This window comes from Balaenoptera borealis (assembly GCF_965194805.1).
Source record: "Balaenoptera borealis genome assembly, chromosome: 1".
NCBI lineage: Eukaryota > Metazoa > Chordata > Mammalia > Artiodactyla > Balaenopteridae > Balaenoptera > Balaenoptera borealis.
In genome coordinates, this window is record NC_138860.1 from 96,342,895 (window position 1) to 96,359,191 (window position 16,297).

At 42.3% G+C, this 16,297-nt stretch overlaps 1 protein-coding gene across 1 annotated transcript; it reads right to left on the reverse strand.

Annotated features, from left to right (window-relative positions):
* Positions 1-982: 982 nt before the first annotated feature.
* Positions 983-11,247, reverse strand: DDX20 (DEAD-box helicase 20). Its single transcript, XM_082379820.1, has 11 exons — positions 10,852-11,247; positions 10,017-10,111; positions 8,770-8,938; positions 8,059-8,173; positions 7,792-7,934; positions 7,522-7,660; positions 7,363-7,421; positions 6,365-6,447; positions 5,907-6,012; positions 5,669-5,770; positions 983-2,842 (listed from the first exon to the last, which is right to left on the reverse strand). Exons 1-11 carry the CDS (start codon positions 11,150-11,152, stop codon positions 1,680-1,682), a joined length of 2,475 nt encoding a protein of 824 aa, XP_082235946.1. The 5' UTR covers positions 11,153-11,247; the 3' UTR covers positions 983-1,679.
* Positions 11,248-16,297: the final 5,050 nt, after the last annotated feature.

Genomic DNA, 16,297 nt, shown 5'->3' on the forward strand with positions numbered 1-16,297 from the left:
ATGAAACAGATTTTCATGTTATGTATATGCTTACCTCCAGCTTATTTTTCTATTAAAAAAAAAAAAAGCGATCACAAGACAATCCTAAAAGAGAATCCAATTAATTTCAAGACTAATGGGTACCCTCATCTCTAATTAAGATGCAGGAGTATCCTGATTAAAATCCCCTAGCAATGACAAACTGTGAACTTGGCTATATTGTGGGGGAAAGGGTAGAAAAAAAAAAGAGGGAAGTTCAATTATATGGCAGTGACAAGATCTTATTTAAACATGTAATTAAAGTCTTTTTAATGACATTCTGGACCTAATTATGGATCTGCTATTTGCAGTGTTAATTAATTCACTCTAACTTGGCAATACATGTACAGTACTGATACATATAAATAAAGCCTATCATTGCCCAACCCAAATGACAGGAATCTAAGTTACACAGTTTAGGGCTGTGTTATGTGAGTGTCAGACAGTAAATGACAATGGCTGTGGATGTTTGCTGACAGCCGTGGGGGAAAGTGTTTATATTGCCTAGACAAGTATGCACACAGGAAAGGAGAGCTTCCCTTCCCTTTTAAAAAGTAAATACATATCTCTATTCATACTCGGTTCTCTCACCACAAATCCGTTCACAGAGAAGTTTGGGAACCAATCGTATATTCATAAAAGAACTGCTACAGAGAAGAAATTAAAGAATATGTAACTTCCAATTAATTTATCTAAATCATAATTTACAGATACAGCATCTCAGAAAAATGCTAGAAACTTCCCTTAGCCTACCAGCGGAGTAGGGCAGTTCTTAACCTGGGTTCCACAGATGGGCTTCAAAGGGTCTATGAACCCTTTGAAATTATATATACAATTCTTGTTTATAGAATGAGAAATTTTCTGGGACAAATCTATAGCTTTCATCAGATTCATAAAAGGATCCAAAAATCAACAAAGATTAAGAGCTGCTCCTTTTCCTGAGAAACAAAAACAAGACAGCCACTGATGATCCTTAGCTATTTAATGCACATCAAAAACACAGACAGCTTCCACAATTCTAAAGACAAAAGATATTCAAAAGACGAACAATAAACATGTCAACACACTTGGCTAAGTTTCTATTTTTACTGGTAATAAATATTTTTACTGGAAGCAAACAGCATCAAATCAAGGACCTTCGGGAAAGTCTGAAGCAATGTTTATTCCTTCCTGCCTAAACCTAAAAGGAGAGGGGGCTTTCTGATCTACCAGGCTACAAATTTCTACAAGAACACACCTCTATGGAAATGTAGCCCAAGACTTTTGGAAAGAACTCCACAGCATAAACTTGCATTATTTTTCAAATCTCAACTGTTTTTATTTCTTTTAAGTAAGCAGTGGTATAAGTCTTTTTAAGTGTTTCTTTTTGGAATGGCTTATAGAAAATGGCACCCTGGGACCTTTAGCTCTATGTCCCCCAGATTTTCTTTCAAGAATCTCATCCAGGAAGTTTCTTTAAAGAAGATAATTCACCTGACCTGAATCAGGTTGATTTAGGTCAAAACAATCTGAAAACTAGATGTGTCCCAGTGGAAAGCCTCGAAACTTCTCCAGTTCCTCAAAAATGCCACTATATGCCACTCTACTACAGGTCAAGGAGGATGGCAATCCAAAGGTATCACTTGTTGATATTCCCAGATGGCGTGCCGTACAGCCTATAATCACTGGTTGCCACGCATCATTTCTTGTAGATAAATGGTATTCATGTGATAGGCTGCCATCCAATTTGGATGGCTCTGAGCATTCCAATAATACGGCTGAGAAGCAGCAGCATAGTATTCCTGCCACGCCCTGTAGTAAGCCTTCCAGTACTCCTCATAGTCCTGATAGGTATTAGAAAAACTCGGATGTGTTTCCCTATGGTGGTCATACCAAAAATCTTCCTGGGGTTCTGTCTGCAATCGATAGGAAGACCGCCTGGGAAGGTTTCTCCGGCTCTGCTTAGCTCTCTGGTTATGGTTAGCTCCCTCTTTATGCCTTGCCTTTATTTGGATTTCAGGTGATTCCTGATACTCTACTAGACGAGGGGTGTCATTTCCATTCAGAGGTTGTTCCAAAGAGATATGGCCACCCACAGGAATAGACTCCAAGTCTTTCAGCTGAGTATCAGAAGAACCTTCCAAGTATGACTTACTTCCTTTGCTCTGGGAAGAAGTCCTTGAACTGTAAGAATCACTGTCACTCTCAGAGTCTCCAGATTGGCTACTACTTGTCAATATCTGCACTCTCTCTTCAGTAATTCTATTTCTCACAAAACCATTTTGAGGATTCACCGTCTGATCCCCAGGACCTGTGTAGTGTCTGATGATTTCCACAGGTTTCTCTAACCCCTCTTTAATATAGTGTTCATAATCCTCCACCAATTCTGCAAAAGTCAAAGTACATGGCAGATGGGTTTTAAAGGAAGACAGACAAGGAATTTTGGGGAGTGACACAGAAGCTTCTTTGACTTGGTGCTGACTGTTAGTAGGGTTTTCAACAGAGGTCTGAATAGAATTCTTCACTTGCTCTTCCAATTGTACGGCACAGCCCAGTTCTTTTGGTGACATGGCTTTTTCTACAATTCCACACTCTGAGTGGCTTTTCACAGGAAGCTTTTGTTTGGTATTATTTTTTGATCTGACTGATAGTGCAGATACAGAAGTATCTCTAGATGAAGCCATGTGGCTACCATGAGCTTTCTGAGTTTGAAAGGTGCTCTCTATTTTTTTAATCTGTTCTAGGGTCTGTGTAGGTGTACTTGCTAAGCCATACGCATGCATGGCAGCTTCAACCTCCACATCCCAATCCAAACATTCTTCCATCAGACCAGCAGGAAGAGGATCTACATAACAGGAATAAAAAAAGTATTAAATTCTCGAGCTGTTCTAGACCAGCATTTTCTGAATGGATTAATAAAGCTTTCCACGGTCAAATAAGAGTAAGCAACAAAATATACTAACACTATACTAAGAAGCTTAATATATTAGTATTTTAAAAGACCTAAGCAAAACTTGCAGTAAAGAAATTTGCCCAAAAATATAAAAGACCCATCCCATACCCCTTCATTCGAAAAGAGCTTATTCTAGGAGTGAGGTATGCCTCTACAGCAATTCTCCCATCTTTCCCCGTCTCCCTCTCCCCAACTCCTCCCCATTATCTCACTACTGATAACAGCAAAACAAGATATTAGAAAATGGATTGTGCTCCCCAAAGCTTACCAACTGGGAAATACTACAACTGCAACTCTGTACCGAAGTAAATCTGCCACCCTATATTCTACCAGGGAGAAATCACTGCCCTCAACAGTGGAGAAAAAAAACCTCCAAGGGGAAAAAAGCCAGATGACTGTGAAAAGATCTGTGGTACCACTGGCACTTGTAAGTTTAAAAAAATTTGCTGGCTCTAACTCTCTAAATTTCCTATCCCATCCAGGCGTGACAATTTGCTTCCACCTGCACCCAGATCTTTCCAAAGTGTGACCAATTTTCATCTTAGGCAGACTAAGTACACAGAGGCCCTTCTTTACAAAGACCTCACCTGTCTGTTGCTGCTAGTGGTGTTCCATGTATGTGTACCCACTACTCATTCCCTCAGATCTGGATTCTTCAGCTGGGGCTCTTGATCCTTCACTGAAGAGACCCTCTAACTAAACTTGGATTCCTACTAAGGTGACATCCCTTGCTTGCGGAGACCTATCATTCAGGCCACTTTCTCTCCTAATCCTGCTCCAGGCAACTCACCTGAACAGTCTGTTGTCACACAAGTGCCTAGTCCAGTATAGTTCTAACACTATAAATGTCATTTTTTCAATTTATTTTTTCCATTATTTATAACTACAAAGATCACCAATAGACTTATACGTAGAGAGAATTAACAAAATATAGTCTTAGAACTGATAGAGAACCTAAAGACCATCTACTCTAAAAACAAATATTTTGTAAATCAGGACATAAGCTTAGAGCAATTTAAAAAATCTGTGAAAATGAGTTATCACAAAGCCAAAACTACTAAAATCCACAGTACTCCCAAACCTGTGCTTCATCTAGCTTTGTAAAAATCACTAAAGGAGTTAGATATAAATTGGTAAAATATTCATTGTTGTATTTATTCAATAACTACATAGTCCATCTTCTAAAAGGTCATGTATACACTATATAAGTATACATTTATGTATCTATACAACGTATATATACACACACTAACATGCATACATTAACATATACAGTTGACCTTTGAATAACACGGGTTTGAACTGCGGGTATGAACTGTGCAGGTCCAGTTATACGCAGATTTTTTCCAATACGTACAACAGTACTAAACAATCTGCTGTTGGCTGAATCAGCGGATGCGGAAAGGCAGATATGGAGGGCTGACTATAAGCTATATAGGGATTTATGCTGCGTGGAGGCTTGGCGCCTCTAACCCCCCCATTGTTGTTCAAGGGTCAGTTGTATAGCAAATAAACCATATTTCCACCCAGGAGGTTTTTTTTTTTAAATAAGTTTGTTTATTGATTGATCGATTGATTGATTGGCTGCATTGGGTCTTCGTTGCTGCGCGTGGGCTTTCTCTAGTTGCAGTGAGCGGGGGCTACTCTTCGTTGTGGCACACGGGCTTCTCATTGCAGTGGCTTCTCTTATTGTGGAGCATGGGCTCTAGGCTCGTGGGCTTCAGTAGTTGTGGCTCATGGGCTCTAGAGCGCAGGCTCATTAGTTGTGGTACATGGGCTTAGTTGCTCTGCGGCACGTGGGATCTTCCGGGACCAGGGATCGAACCCGTGTCCCCTGCACTGGCAGGTGGATTCCTAACCACTGCACCACCAGGGAAGTCCCAAGCTGCTTTTTAAAACTGCTGTCTTGGAAACAATGCATGTTTGAAACTATTAATTATCTCTTGAAAACTTTTTTAGAAACCCTAAAAAACTCCTGGGTGGGGACTTCCAGGAGCCACAACTACTGAGCCCACGTGTCACAACTACTGAAGCCCGCGTGCCTACAGCCCGTGTTCCGTAACAAGAGAAGCCACTGCAATGAGAGGCCCACGCACCACAACGAAGAGTAGCCCCTGCTCGCTGCAACTAGAGAAAGCCCGCACGCAGCAACGAAGACCCAACAAAGACCCAACACAGCCAAAAATAAATAAATTAATTTAAAAAAAAAAAAGCAGCTTGATAAATGATTCATTAAAATCAAAAGAAAACACTTCAACATTTTCAGAATAGTGTTCACATTAAAGATACTATTCCTTCCCCATGGTGACAAAGGAGAATATGGCAAGAATTACCTTCATAGCAACATAAGAGGTAAAATACATCCCTTGATATAAAAGAATAAAATCAAATTGCAGGGCTACAAAGTAAAATATGGAGTTAATACAGTAGGAAAATATTTTTCATTTTTCATGTGTCATTAGTTAGCTTGCAATCTTCTCCCTGCTACTTATTAGCTGTAAGACCTTAGGCAAATATTTAACCTATGCCTCAATATCCTCATCTACAAAAGGTAGATAATAATAGCACATACCTCATGTAATTGTGGTGAGAATTAAATGAGTTAACATATATACTTAGAACAGTATCCAACACATCATAAGTACTCTATGTTAGCTATTATTGTTATTAGGCCTATCATTATTATTTTGACAGCAAAATGAAATAGACAAAATATACCTGGTAAAGGCAGAAGGTTGATCTTACATTTCTGGGCAATTTTCATCACCATATTTTCTTCTTCTCCCCTACAGCAGTAGGTCACTGTCAGTCCCAAAGTACCTAAAGCACAGAAGGAATGTTAAGTAGTAAATCAATTCCAGATAAGTGACACTTCAAGTCCACCTGTCACATTATAGCTTCCTCCCCTTAAAGAAAGAACCCAAACTTTTTTCTTTCCTTTTTTTTTTTTTTTTACCAAAACGGCCAGCTCTGCCAATCCGATGCATATATGTCTCCCAATCCAATGGTACATCCAGGTTTACAACCAGATTCACGTTCTCAGCATCAATTCCACGGGAAGTCTTGAATTGAAGAAGAGAACAATTGTTTGTTCGCATTAGCCATTGCATGGCACACTATATTATTCAGTATAACCAAGAGCCAAATTAAGAATAGGAGGATATTTAAGAGCAAAGAGAATATTTAGGAGCAAAGGAAAAGAAAATTCATTTCTAATGACTAATTTCAACAATAAAGATAAAAATATAAAAGACAATTTTAGGAAGAAAGCATATTCCCCAGCACTGGAAAGACAATTATCTTCTGGTATTCTTGTCAGATACACCCACTTAAAATAATAGATGAAATCTGTATATTTGATAACAGAACTTATGTCCAGATGGATTAGTCACCCAAACTGAACAGGAAATTTACCAAATCTGTGGAAACGAGGACTCTGCAATGAAACTGCTTCAGTTTAGCCATAGCATCAAGACGCTGATTCTGATTCATGTTGCCTAAAAAGACCCAGAAAGAAAGTCATATAAAAACAAGTGAACATACATTTATCAAATCCACAAAAATCAGAAATCATAATTGCCAGTCTTAACACTTTAACAACCAAAGTTAATTCTGTCCTTATATGCAAATCTAGGTTAAGAACTAAAGTCAGGGAAAAAAAAAAAAAAAAAGACCTAAAGTCAGAATCTTCTAAAATATGGTTAGGCAATCAACTCGAAATTCAATTTTAAATGGTGACTAGGCTATGCCTGTAGATATAACATTATATCTACAAAGTGCCATATGAGGTTTAACAATTCTTAGGAAAATAAAATTGCTTTAACCAGCTGTTTACCAATTCGGTGTTGAAGTGTGATCTATCATCCAAATACTGGTCCATGAGAAAACGGCCTCCCCAGTATCTCATGATATACCACGACTAAATGAGCTTATGCTAACAGGTTAAAAACTAAGCTGACATAGCAATCAAAACTCTAAAAAGGATCTCACTTATCAAAAATTCCTTTAAATCTTTCATTCCTAGGTCAACAGTAATAATTTAGCTTTGTGTCAAAAATGAATCAGTTTTGCCTTCCACAAGACTGTAAAAGTCAATTTAGTTAGCAATTCTTTGCATTTTTTACAATGATTACCTTAAGATAACAAAGACAGACTCTATTTTGTAAAGTTATTAAGTTCTTTGTGGATATAACTCCAGTTTTCTCATTTTTTAGTATATACCATGTTACTTCTTAAAAAGACAAATCCCAGTGAAAAATAAACCTGAAATTCCTTTTACTCTGAAGACTCAGTGTAACCTCACACTCACAAGACAACTCAGGAAATGGTATCTCTTCCTCCTGACCTTGGAGAAGCTTCAAGTCAGGATACTAGGTTAAAGGTTAAAGGTTAAAGTTAAGAGATGAACTTACCTGAAATGCACTCTGCAGGAAAGCCTTTAGAAGAAAGGATATCAGCCAAGTGTTGTGCTCTATCAAAAATAACACAGAGGGTTATAACTTTACAAATACTGCCCCACACCTATCCTTTTATTTCACAAGTTCCCCAGATGACTTTTTAAGGTACATTACCTGCTGTGTAAATTAGAAAAGACTAAGGCTTGATTAAATGGAATTTTGCTGAACAATTCTTGTAAATGCTGAGTCTTTTCCTCAAAAATCTTATGGGCCAAAGGGTATGAACTGACAACTTTGTAGTACTGCTTCAAACCTACAAAGAAGACTCTTCTGTTAAAATGAACATATTTTCTATAGCAAATATGAAAGCAAAAGCCAACTTAGCAAAGGAAAGCTCCAGAATATCACAAACAAACCCACTAAATATCCAATATCTGTACACACCTATGAGACTCGGATCACTGGAATTTAGTCTTACAAAAGTGGGCTCTCTCATGTACTTTGTCAAAGCATTAGCCAAAAATTCAGGGTAAGTAGCTGACACTGCCAACATCTGTTTACTAGCAGGCAAGGAAGAATAAATCCAACTGCAAAATAGAAGAAAAACACACACACCATGGAAACTATTCAGATGATAATCACCACCTAGAAAAGCAAAAGATAGATACTTTGGGGCACCATTTTAATAGTCAAGTTAGTTATTTTTCTTACTTTATTTGCTCCTGGAAGCTGCCTTCTTCTAAAAGCTTATCTGCTTCATCAAGAATAAAGAGACGTATACTGCCTGGATTCAAGTAGTCAAGTTCTATCAGTTGTTTAATTCTGCCTAAAGTCCAGAAAAAAACATATTCAAATATTCATAGGCACCAAATCTGTGCAAATTTCAGCCAATGTTGTTATTCTACTTACAGGTTGAATTGATGACTTTCCTGACCCAACCCTCATTATTCTTTACACACTAAACCACAAATTAGAAATCTTGAGTTCTGATCTTCCCTAAGTCCATTATTTTTTCCCTCACATTTCATCACCAATACGTATGGAAAATAAACACTTCCTGTCAAAAGACTTGTAAGGCACTGAATGCTAGATTATGATTCTGAGTGATTCATGACCGAAGGACTAATACGGAAGCAAAGAATAATCCCAATCCATGGCTTAGAAGAGCTTTCTGAAATCATCTCATTCCTCTTCTTCTCAGAAGCCTATCCCATACTTGTTCTTAAACATCCTTAGAAACAGAAATTTCATAAATTCTGTTGGTAATCCAGTCATGTGTTTATATCTCACTAATCTAATGCTCTTCATTTTTAATCCTCAAAATAATTACCATAATTATCAAAGATTGCCATATTCTTATTGTTATATAGAAGTGTTCAGTTACTTAAAAGCCCCAGTTATTAACAGGCATTGATATCTTACCAGGAGAACCAACAGCAATATGACACTTTTTAAGTCTGGTTTTGTCTTGTGATAATGGAGTCCCTCCGATAAACACATGACACTCTAAGCCTTCCATTTTTATTCCAATGGCTGTGATAACAGAATGTATCTGTATAGCAATTTCTCTTGTAGGAGCCAAGATCAAAATCTAAAAAGAAACATAAAATATACCTTTAACAAGTCGGTAGAATAAATACATAAGGCAGGACTCAAAAAGCTTTACAGTGTTTTTTAACCCAGATATGAGTATCTGTATTAAAAAACACTGTTGAAGAGTCATCATCAGATATACATGACTGAGAACTTGAAATACAGCCTGCTGTAACTACTAAACCACAAAGTAAGACTATGAGGATCATACCTGATTCATCTTTATATCCCCAATGCCTGGCATACTGTTTAAACATAACAAATCTTTGCTGAAGAAATGACCTCCAAACCCAAACCTCCTGTTAATTTGGGTAAGGCCCTCTTAGACCTACTCTGAGAGAACCCAGAAGATGGGAGATCAGTATAATACATTCACTGTAAGTACCACATGCAGTTACCTACAATAGCCAAACACCTCATTACCATGAATCAGGTCAAACGCTAAACCTCACCACAATCTAGTGGGCAAATAAATGAATAAAGAGGGCTGCCCTGGTGGCACAGTGGTTGAGAATCTGCCTGCCAATGCAGGGGACACGGGTTCGAGCCCTGGTCTGGGAGGATCCCACATGCCGCGGAGCAACTAGGCCCGTAAGCCACAATTACTGAGCCTGCGCGTCTGGAGCCTGTGCTCCGCAACAAGAGAGGCTGCGATAAGTGAGAGGCCCGCGCACCGCGATGAAGAGTGGCCCCCGCTCGCCACAACTAGAGAAAGCCCTCGCACAGAAACGAAGACCCAACACAGCCATAAATAAATAAATAAATAAAATTTTTTTAAAAAGAATAAAGAATCCCTATCTGTATTCTCAAGTAATGACAAAATTGACACACATGGCAGACTTATTTAACACGCAGTAATAATAGAAATCTCTAAACTTCTAACACTAATAATGTGTATTTGGTCACCAATCACACCAACACCACTCAACAGCCTTAAGGTCTACTTTACTTGTATACTTTTCATATGTCTTAACACAATCATTCACTTCTACCTCTGAGGAGCTACTGGTATTTCATCTGACCTGTAGTAAATCCACATAACATACCCTCCTTTGGGTCCTCTGAGCTAAACTCACCTGGGTACTTAGGTTTTCAAGAACAAGAGAGTCCAAAGCAATGGTGGAGAATACACAGGTTTTCCCAGTGCCAGACTTAGCTTGAACAATTAAATCTGAGGAGGAAAAAAAAAAAAAAATTATCATTAGCCAGGACTGACTGAAGAAGCTTAGGTACCAACATGAAATCCCAGAACTAGACAGGTCTCCAGAGATCACATCCTTAACCACTTTCGTTTTTAAGTTAACTCTAAAACAAACATGTGGCCATATCCAGAAACAGGCCTCCTCCCTGAACCTCCACCATTTCTCTTCTTTTTTTGGCTTAGAAAGCAGAAATTTATTTTCTCAAAGTTTTGGAGGCCAGAAATATGAAATCAAGGTATCAGCCGGGCCACATTCCCTCCTAAGGCTCTATGGTACAATCCTTCCTGTCTCTTCCAGCTTCTGACGGCTGAGACATTTCTTGGCTTGGAGCTGTGTAACTCCAATCTCTGCCTCCATTTTCACATGGCTTTCTTCTCTGCCTTTCTCCCTTCTCTTATAAGGACTCTTGCCATTGGATTTAGGGCCTACCCTAATCCAGGCTGATCTCATCTGAGATCTTTCCTGCCGTTTATATTCCCAAACGTAGAACCACCTGACAGCGTGGAACGGACCTCAACTATCTCCAAATTCAATACTGCGCCTCCGTTTGACAGAGGAGGAAACTGACGCTCGCGTGCGTGCGGCGTCTTGCCCCGGGCCGAGCCCTGCAAGACGGCCGCTCTGGGCCCTTCCCGGCCCTCGCCACGGACTTGGCCGCCGCCGCCCCCTCCTCCGGCCCTTCCGGTCCCTCCAGGGCCCCAGCCCTCACCGAGTCCGCACCGCCCCAGCGGTATGGCCTTGAGCTGCACGGGCGACGGCCGCTCGAAGCCAACCGCCTGCAGCCCCTCCAGCACCGGCCGCGACAGCAGCAGCGACTCGAAGTCCCCCGGCTCGGCCAGCAGCACGTCCCCGGTGCGGGTCCGCGGGCCGCTGATGTCATGAGCCGTCCGCAGACTCCGCACTGGCCGGGGCGCTGGCTCCGGGGCCGCGAACTGCGCGGCCACGCGCTCCGCAGGCATAGTGCTCTCCATAGTCTTTAAGGCCGCCGGGGCTTCAAATGCCGCCGCCATACTAGCCGCGCCGCCGGATCTCGCGGTACTTGGGGCGAGGCGGAGAGCCTGAGAACAAGAAGAGGAAAAACTTTATTGGCAGTCTTCCTGCGAAGACACTGACACTCCCGGCCTCGAAGAGGAGGGGTAAGGGACGGAAGTCGGAGGCTTAGAAAGACTCGGAAACAGCTATAACAACAAAAAAACGTGGCCTGAGGAAGGCGGGAAAAGGGAGGGGAGGAAAGCTGAGGCTACCGGTGTGTCGCCGCCTACTGCCTGCAGAGGACGCCGCGCGCTCACGGTGGGAGCACTACCCCGCCCTGCGCCCGCGTTGCCGACCTCACAATGCTGCCTTTGTGAAGAGCCCAGTGCGTCACGCTCCCAGCCTCCTGGCTTCGGCTCGGCGGTCAACTCCTCCGGCTCCCCACCGTGTCCCGCCCCAGCTCGCTGCCTCCTCCTGTGCTCGCAGAGAGCGCCCGAAGTACAGCGAGATTTAGGATTGACCACGTTGCCTGGTATATATCTGTGTGCTTTCATCTCTGCGTTCCCAGCCCCTAGCACAGTACCTGGCACACGCTGAGCTCTGATAAAAGCAAATCGAATTGGAACCAGCAACTGGACTGACAACTCCCACATTAGTATCTACACCTCCGACCTTCCTCTGAACTCCAGACTTGTACATCCATCTCCCTTCTCAGCACCTCCACTTTATGTCTAATAGCTCAAATTTAACGTTTTCTGTGTGTTGCTCCTATCCCTCCCCACCACCATCTCATGGATAACAACAGTCTTTACCACTTTATTTTAGGTCTCTGCTCAAATACCACCTTTTCAAAGAGGACTTTCCTGAACACTCTATCTGAGATAGCTCCCCCATCCTGGCAGCTCCGCTGCCTTTCCCATCGCTCTCTATTCCCTTGTTCTGCTTTATTTTTCTTCATGGTACTTATCACTAGATGAAATCATATGTTTATTGTCTGTCTCCCCCACTCTATGAGGACAGGGACCTATTCTCTTTTGTTCTCTGCAGTATCCCTAATCGGAAAAAACAATCTGACACAGAGTAAGTGCTCAATATTTATTGAATAAATGAGCTCCTATAACAAATTGAGTCATAACTCCAAATGTAAGTATTTTTGGAACCTAATATTATTCACAATTACAAATCTAAAGATTATATCATAATTCTGGTCGTTATCTCTCACCAGCCTCACACTTCCCTACACACACACACACACACACACACACACACACACACACACACACGGTGATGATTCAGATTCCAAAGGAGGTTAGGAGGACTTTGGCAAGGTAATCCCACTGGAAAGGGATTCTCAGATGCATTTTTCTTAGAAATTTACAAAACATTGAGAAAATGTCAACTGTTCATATGAAAGAAGGGGGCCTGTTGGGAGTGGGCAGTAAAGGTTCCAGACTTCCTCTTAGTACCCCACCTCTTTCATCCACCTAATCCCTAAATCCCAAACCTGGGAATTAATTATTCTTGACTCCACCTTCCATTATCCCTCACCCCTTTCTTTTTTTTGGGGGGGATTTGGATTGACCAGGGATTGAACCCGGGGCCATGGCAGGCAGTGAAAGCACCGAGTCCTAACCACTGGACCGCCAGGAAAGTCCCTCCTCTTTCTAACAGTTACTTGAGGGCAAGTAATTTTGTTTCCAAATATCTCATCCATATTTCTTCTCCAGTCTCCAAAGCATCTGTCCTATTTTAGGTCCCTTTTAAGGGTCCTATTTTAGGACCTTTTAGGTCCTAACTATCACAACAACCTCCTGAATGGTTCCCCTGCCCAAATATTGCAGTTATGTTACTAGGCATAAATTATATTGCTATAGCTAAAAAGAAATCAATACAATTTTTTTCCTCAGTAGTTACAAACTGTAATAATGCTGTTGGTCGTAATTTTTAGTGCCATAAAAATAAGATGTAAAGGTAAGAGACCATTTAATAACCAGGTAAGGTATGAGAGTAACATATGCAGAAACCAGTTGGACTGTTGTCTGCCTGCTGGCCTCCTTCAGGATAAAATCACAATGGGACCCCAGCCTCTTTGTATGCTGTTCTGTCTAGTTGGAAAATCTTTCCTCACCTATGTACCTGGAAGCTAGAGGGGGGAAGGATTCCTGTGAATTGAAGAAGTAGGAGTAAAACGTAGACTCGGAATGGATTTTCAGGTTCAAATGGTCCCAGGCAATGATTTCACAATGGAAGTTTCTGCACCCAGAGGAAAGGAAAATAATATAAACAAAAACATAGACATAAGGTGCCCCTCCACCGAATGTGAGGATCCGTGGGAATATGTGGAAAGAAGGGAAAGCACTAAGATTTTTATAGCCACTTTTTCTCATTTGATCCTCAAAGCAACAAAGGGTAGGCAACCTTATTATTTGCATTCAATCTGCAAACATCTCTTTATTCATTCTTTCAACAGAAATCTTCTAAACGCCTAATACGAATCAGCCAGATGCTGGAGATACAAAACTGGGACAAAATAAGCAGAGCACTTGCCCTCAAGAAGAAAGATACATGCAAACAGATAGCTCTGACCAAGGAGGAAATATGCAAGTAGCACAAGGTGGTGTAAAATTACATGCAGTACTGACACTTTTCAGGGCCTTAGCTGCTCAAAATGTGGCTGTCATGTGGGAGAGCGTGAGAACATCTGAAAAATTGAGAAAAACAGCTTTTGGTATTCAGAGACCAATAGCTTTCTTCTCTATGCCCTTCTCTCCCCATCCCAAATCAAAGTGGTTTAAAGCATGCATGGAACTATAAGAAAACCTCCATGCCCAGGTCACTCTTTTCCTAATCCCTGGAGTCTAGCACTTCTGCCAAGATAGCTGAACCAGGAGACAAAGCTCAAGTCCCTTGAAGCACTGGGGGATGATTTTCTGAGCTGATCCTGAAGGATAGATGTGGAGTTCATCAGGCAGCGGGGGTGGAAGGAAAGCTCACCAGGCAGACAAGTTAGAAAGATATTCTGGGCAAAAGGAACAGTTTGTGCAAAGGCGTGGAAGCGTGAGAAACCATAGTAGTTACGGTAAGGTATGAGCTTTAGCATGAACGGAGGTAAGTATGGCAGCACTTACCAGGAAACAAGGTTGCAGAGATATATTGGTCCCATAGTATGGAGGACCTTGTCTGCCACCATAAGGAGTATAAAATTAATGTGTTATGCTCGCCCAAAGGAGGATAGTGTTACGTAGCAATAGAGAGAAATACAATTGGAAATATAGACTAGGGCTTGATCAATGACAAAGCTGAGGAGTTTGGATTGTAACTTGCAGGGCATCGAGCATCATCTCAGTTTGGGATCTAATATGAGGTAGTAACTGCAAGGCCCACTTTATATGCTGCTTCTCACACCTAACAACCCCTGGGTCTTTTGGGTGTTCTCCACTGTTTTCTGAGTGTCAGTGCTTAACCTGTGTGCTGCTTAGCCAGCAAACAGTGACTGAGCACATGTTTCCTAGTTCTCTCTCCCAGGCAAGGGGAACATTCCCTCCTATATTCTTCAGTTCATCTGCTCAGTGGACTAGCACCATCAATAAACTTAAGTTATATCAAGTTTATTAAGTAACAATATCTGGCCTTCTGGACAGAATTTTTCACGTCCCTGCTCAGTCCTATGCAGCTACCTTTCAACGTGGAGAATAACTATTTTCATATGTGCCCCTTGGCCTATGGGGTGACTATGTCTTCAGTACCTTTTCAAACAGGAATGAGGAGAGGGGAAGAAGCAGCAAAGGCCCAGGTTCCTATACTCTGCGCGGCCACCTCCCACCATGGGGACTTGCTTAGCTGGCTTTCAGTAAAGGACCCCAGGCCATCCTCCCTCTCTCTAGACCAGACTCCCCTCTGCCCAAGGCCCGCGTTGATTAATTGCCCCATTTAATACCACAGCCTCAGTCTTTAGGGAGGAAGGCGTCACGTTTGCTCTTCTTCTGAGAATGGGGCCCAATTCATTCTTGTCCAGGCAGCATAATAAATAACCTGCCCCTGTTGGCAGGGAGTTTATTAGAGACTGATGGGACATTTAACAATAACTGGGGGCCTGTGATTTATTAGGTAGGGAGGTTTGTGGCGTCTCTGAAGACTGGGAATGTGGAATTTAATTGATAAAGCGGCTGTCAGCAGCAATGAGATGCACTCAATAGAATACGCATTTGAGGGCTTCTCTTTGGAGCTGTCAGGAAGGGTTTCTGCTAATCATATGCAGCTCCTGCGGATGGTGGTGTCTGCTGGTTATTTGGGTGAGACACAAATGGCAGGGAGGGGACTCTGAAAGGGGCCCGGGGAAGGGTGCACCTGTCAGTTGCCCGGCCTGATGGAAGAATGTGACACAAATGAGCAAAAGGAAAGATTTCCATCACCCCAAGAGAGGGCTCCCCTTCAAGAGGACTTTGTTTCTCTCCTGTGAGCTGCGCAAGAGAACAAGAGGTGCCGAGCACCCACTTCCTGGAGAAGGAGGGAAAGGAAAGAGTTAAGTGGCAAGAGAGATTTGTTCTGGAATTCTAAAGTCCCTAAACCTGACCTATCTGCACCAGAGACCCCCCTTGCCTGGCTCCCCCGCCACAGACACTCATATACACATCGCCCCCCACACACACCACCGGTACCTGCCTCCCCCCAGCACCATAGTTACCCACATCCACACAGCCTCCTCCTGTCACTGCTGCTTTCATGCCGAGAACAGAGCCACAGAGACTCAGATGGATGGAGCCTCACCTTTTTTCCATTGTTGTCTCCCGGCTCTGGAGACCCCAGAATCCAGGCTGAGAAACTGGAAATAAATTCTTGTGGTCTGGAGCGTGCAGAGCACACCGTACCTTACCTCCTCGGCCCGCCCTCCACCCAGTTTCCCGACAGCAAGGGAGCTTGGCTTTATCTCTGAGGCCATCCATGATGGCACAGCTCCGTCCTCAGGCAGCCCTGAGCCTTTCCAGGCAGCTCTGCTCACATTTGCTGCTCCCCTCATCCCTCAGGCGGTTGCTCAGACTTAAACAAGGCCATGTAAGGCACGAGAGGGGCTTTCTGAGGCCAGTCTGCTTCCCTCCTATGATCCTCCCGCATCTATTCTTAGGTCCCAGGAGACTGATCTGCCTCTGTGTTCCCTCCAGGGAGAGAAAGGGAGGGGGAGGCAA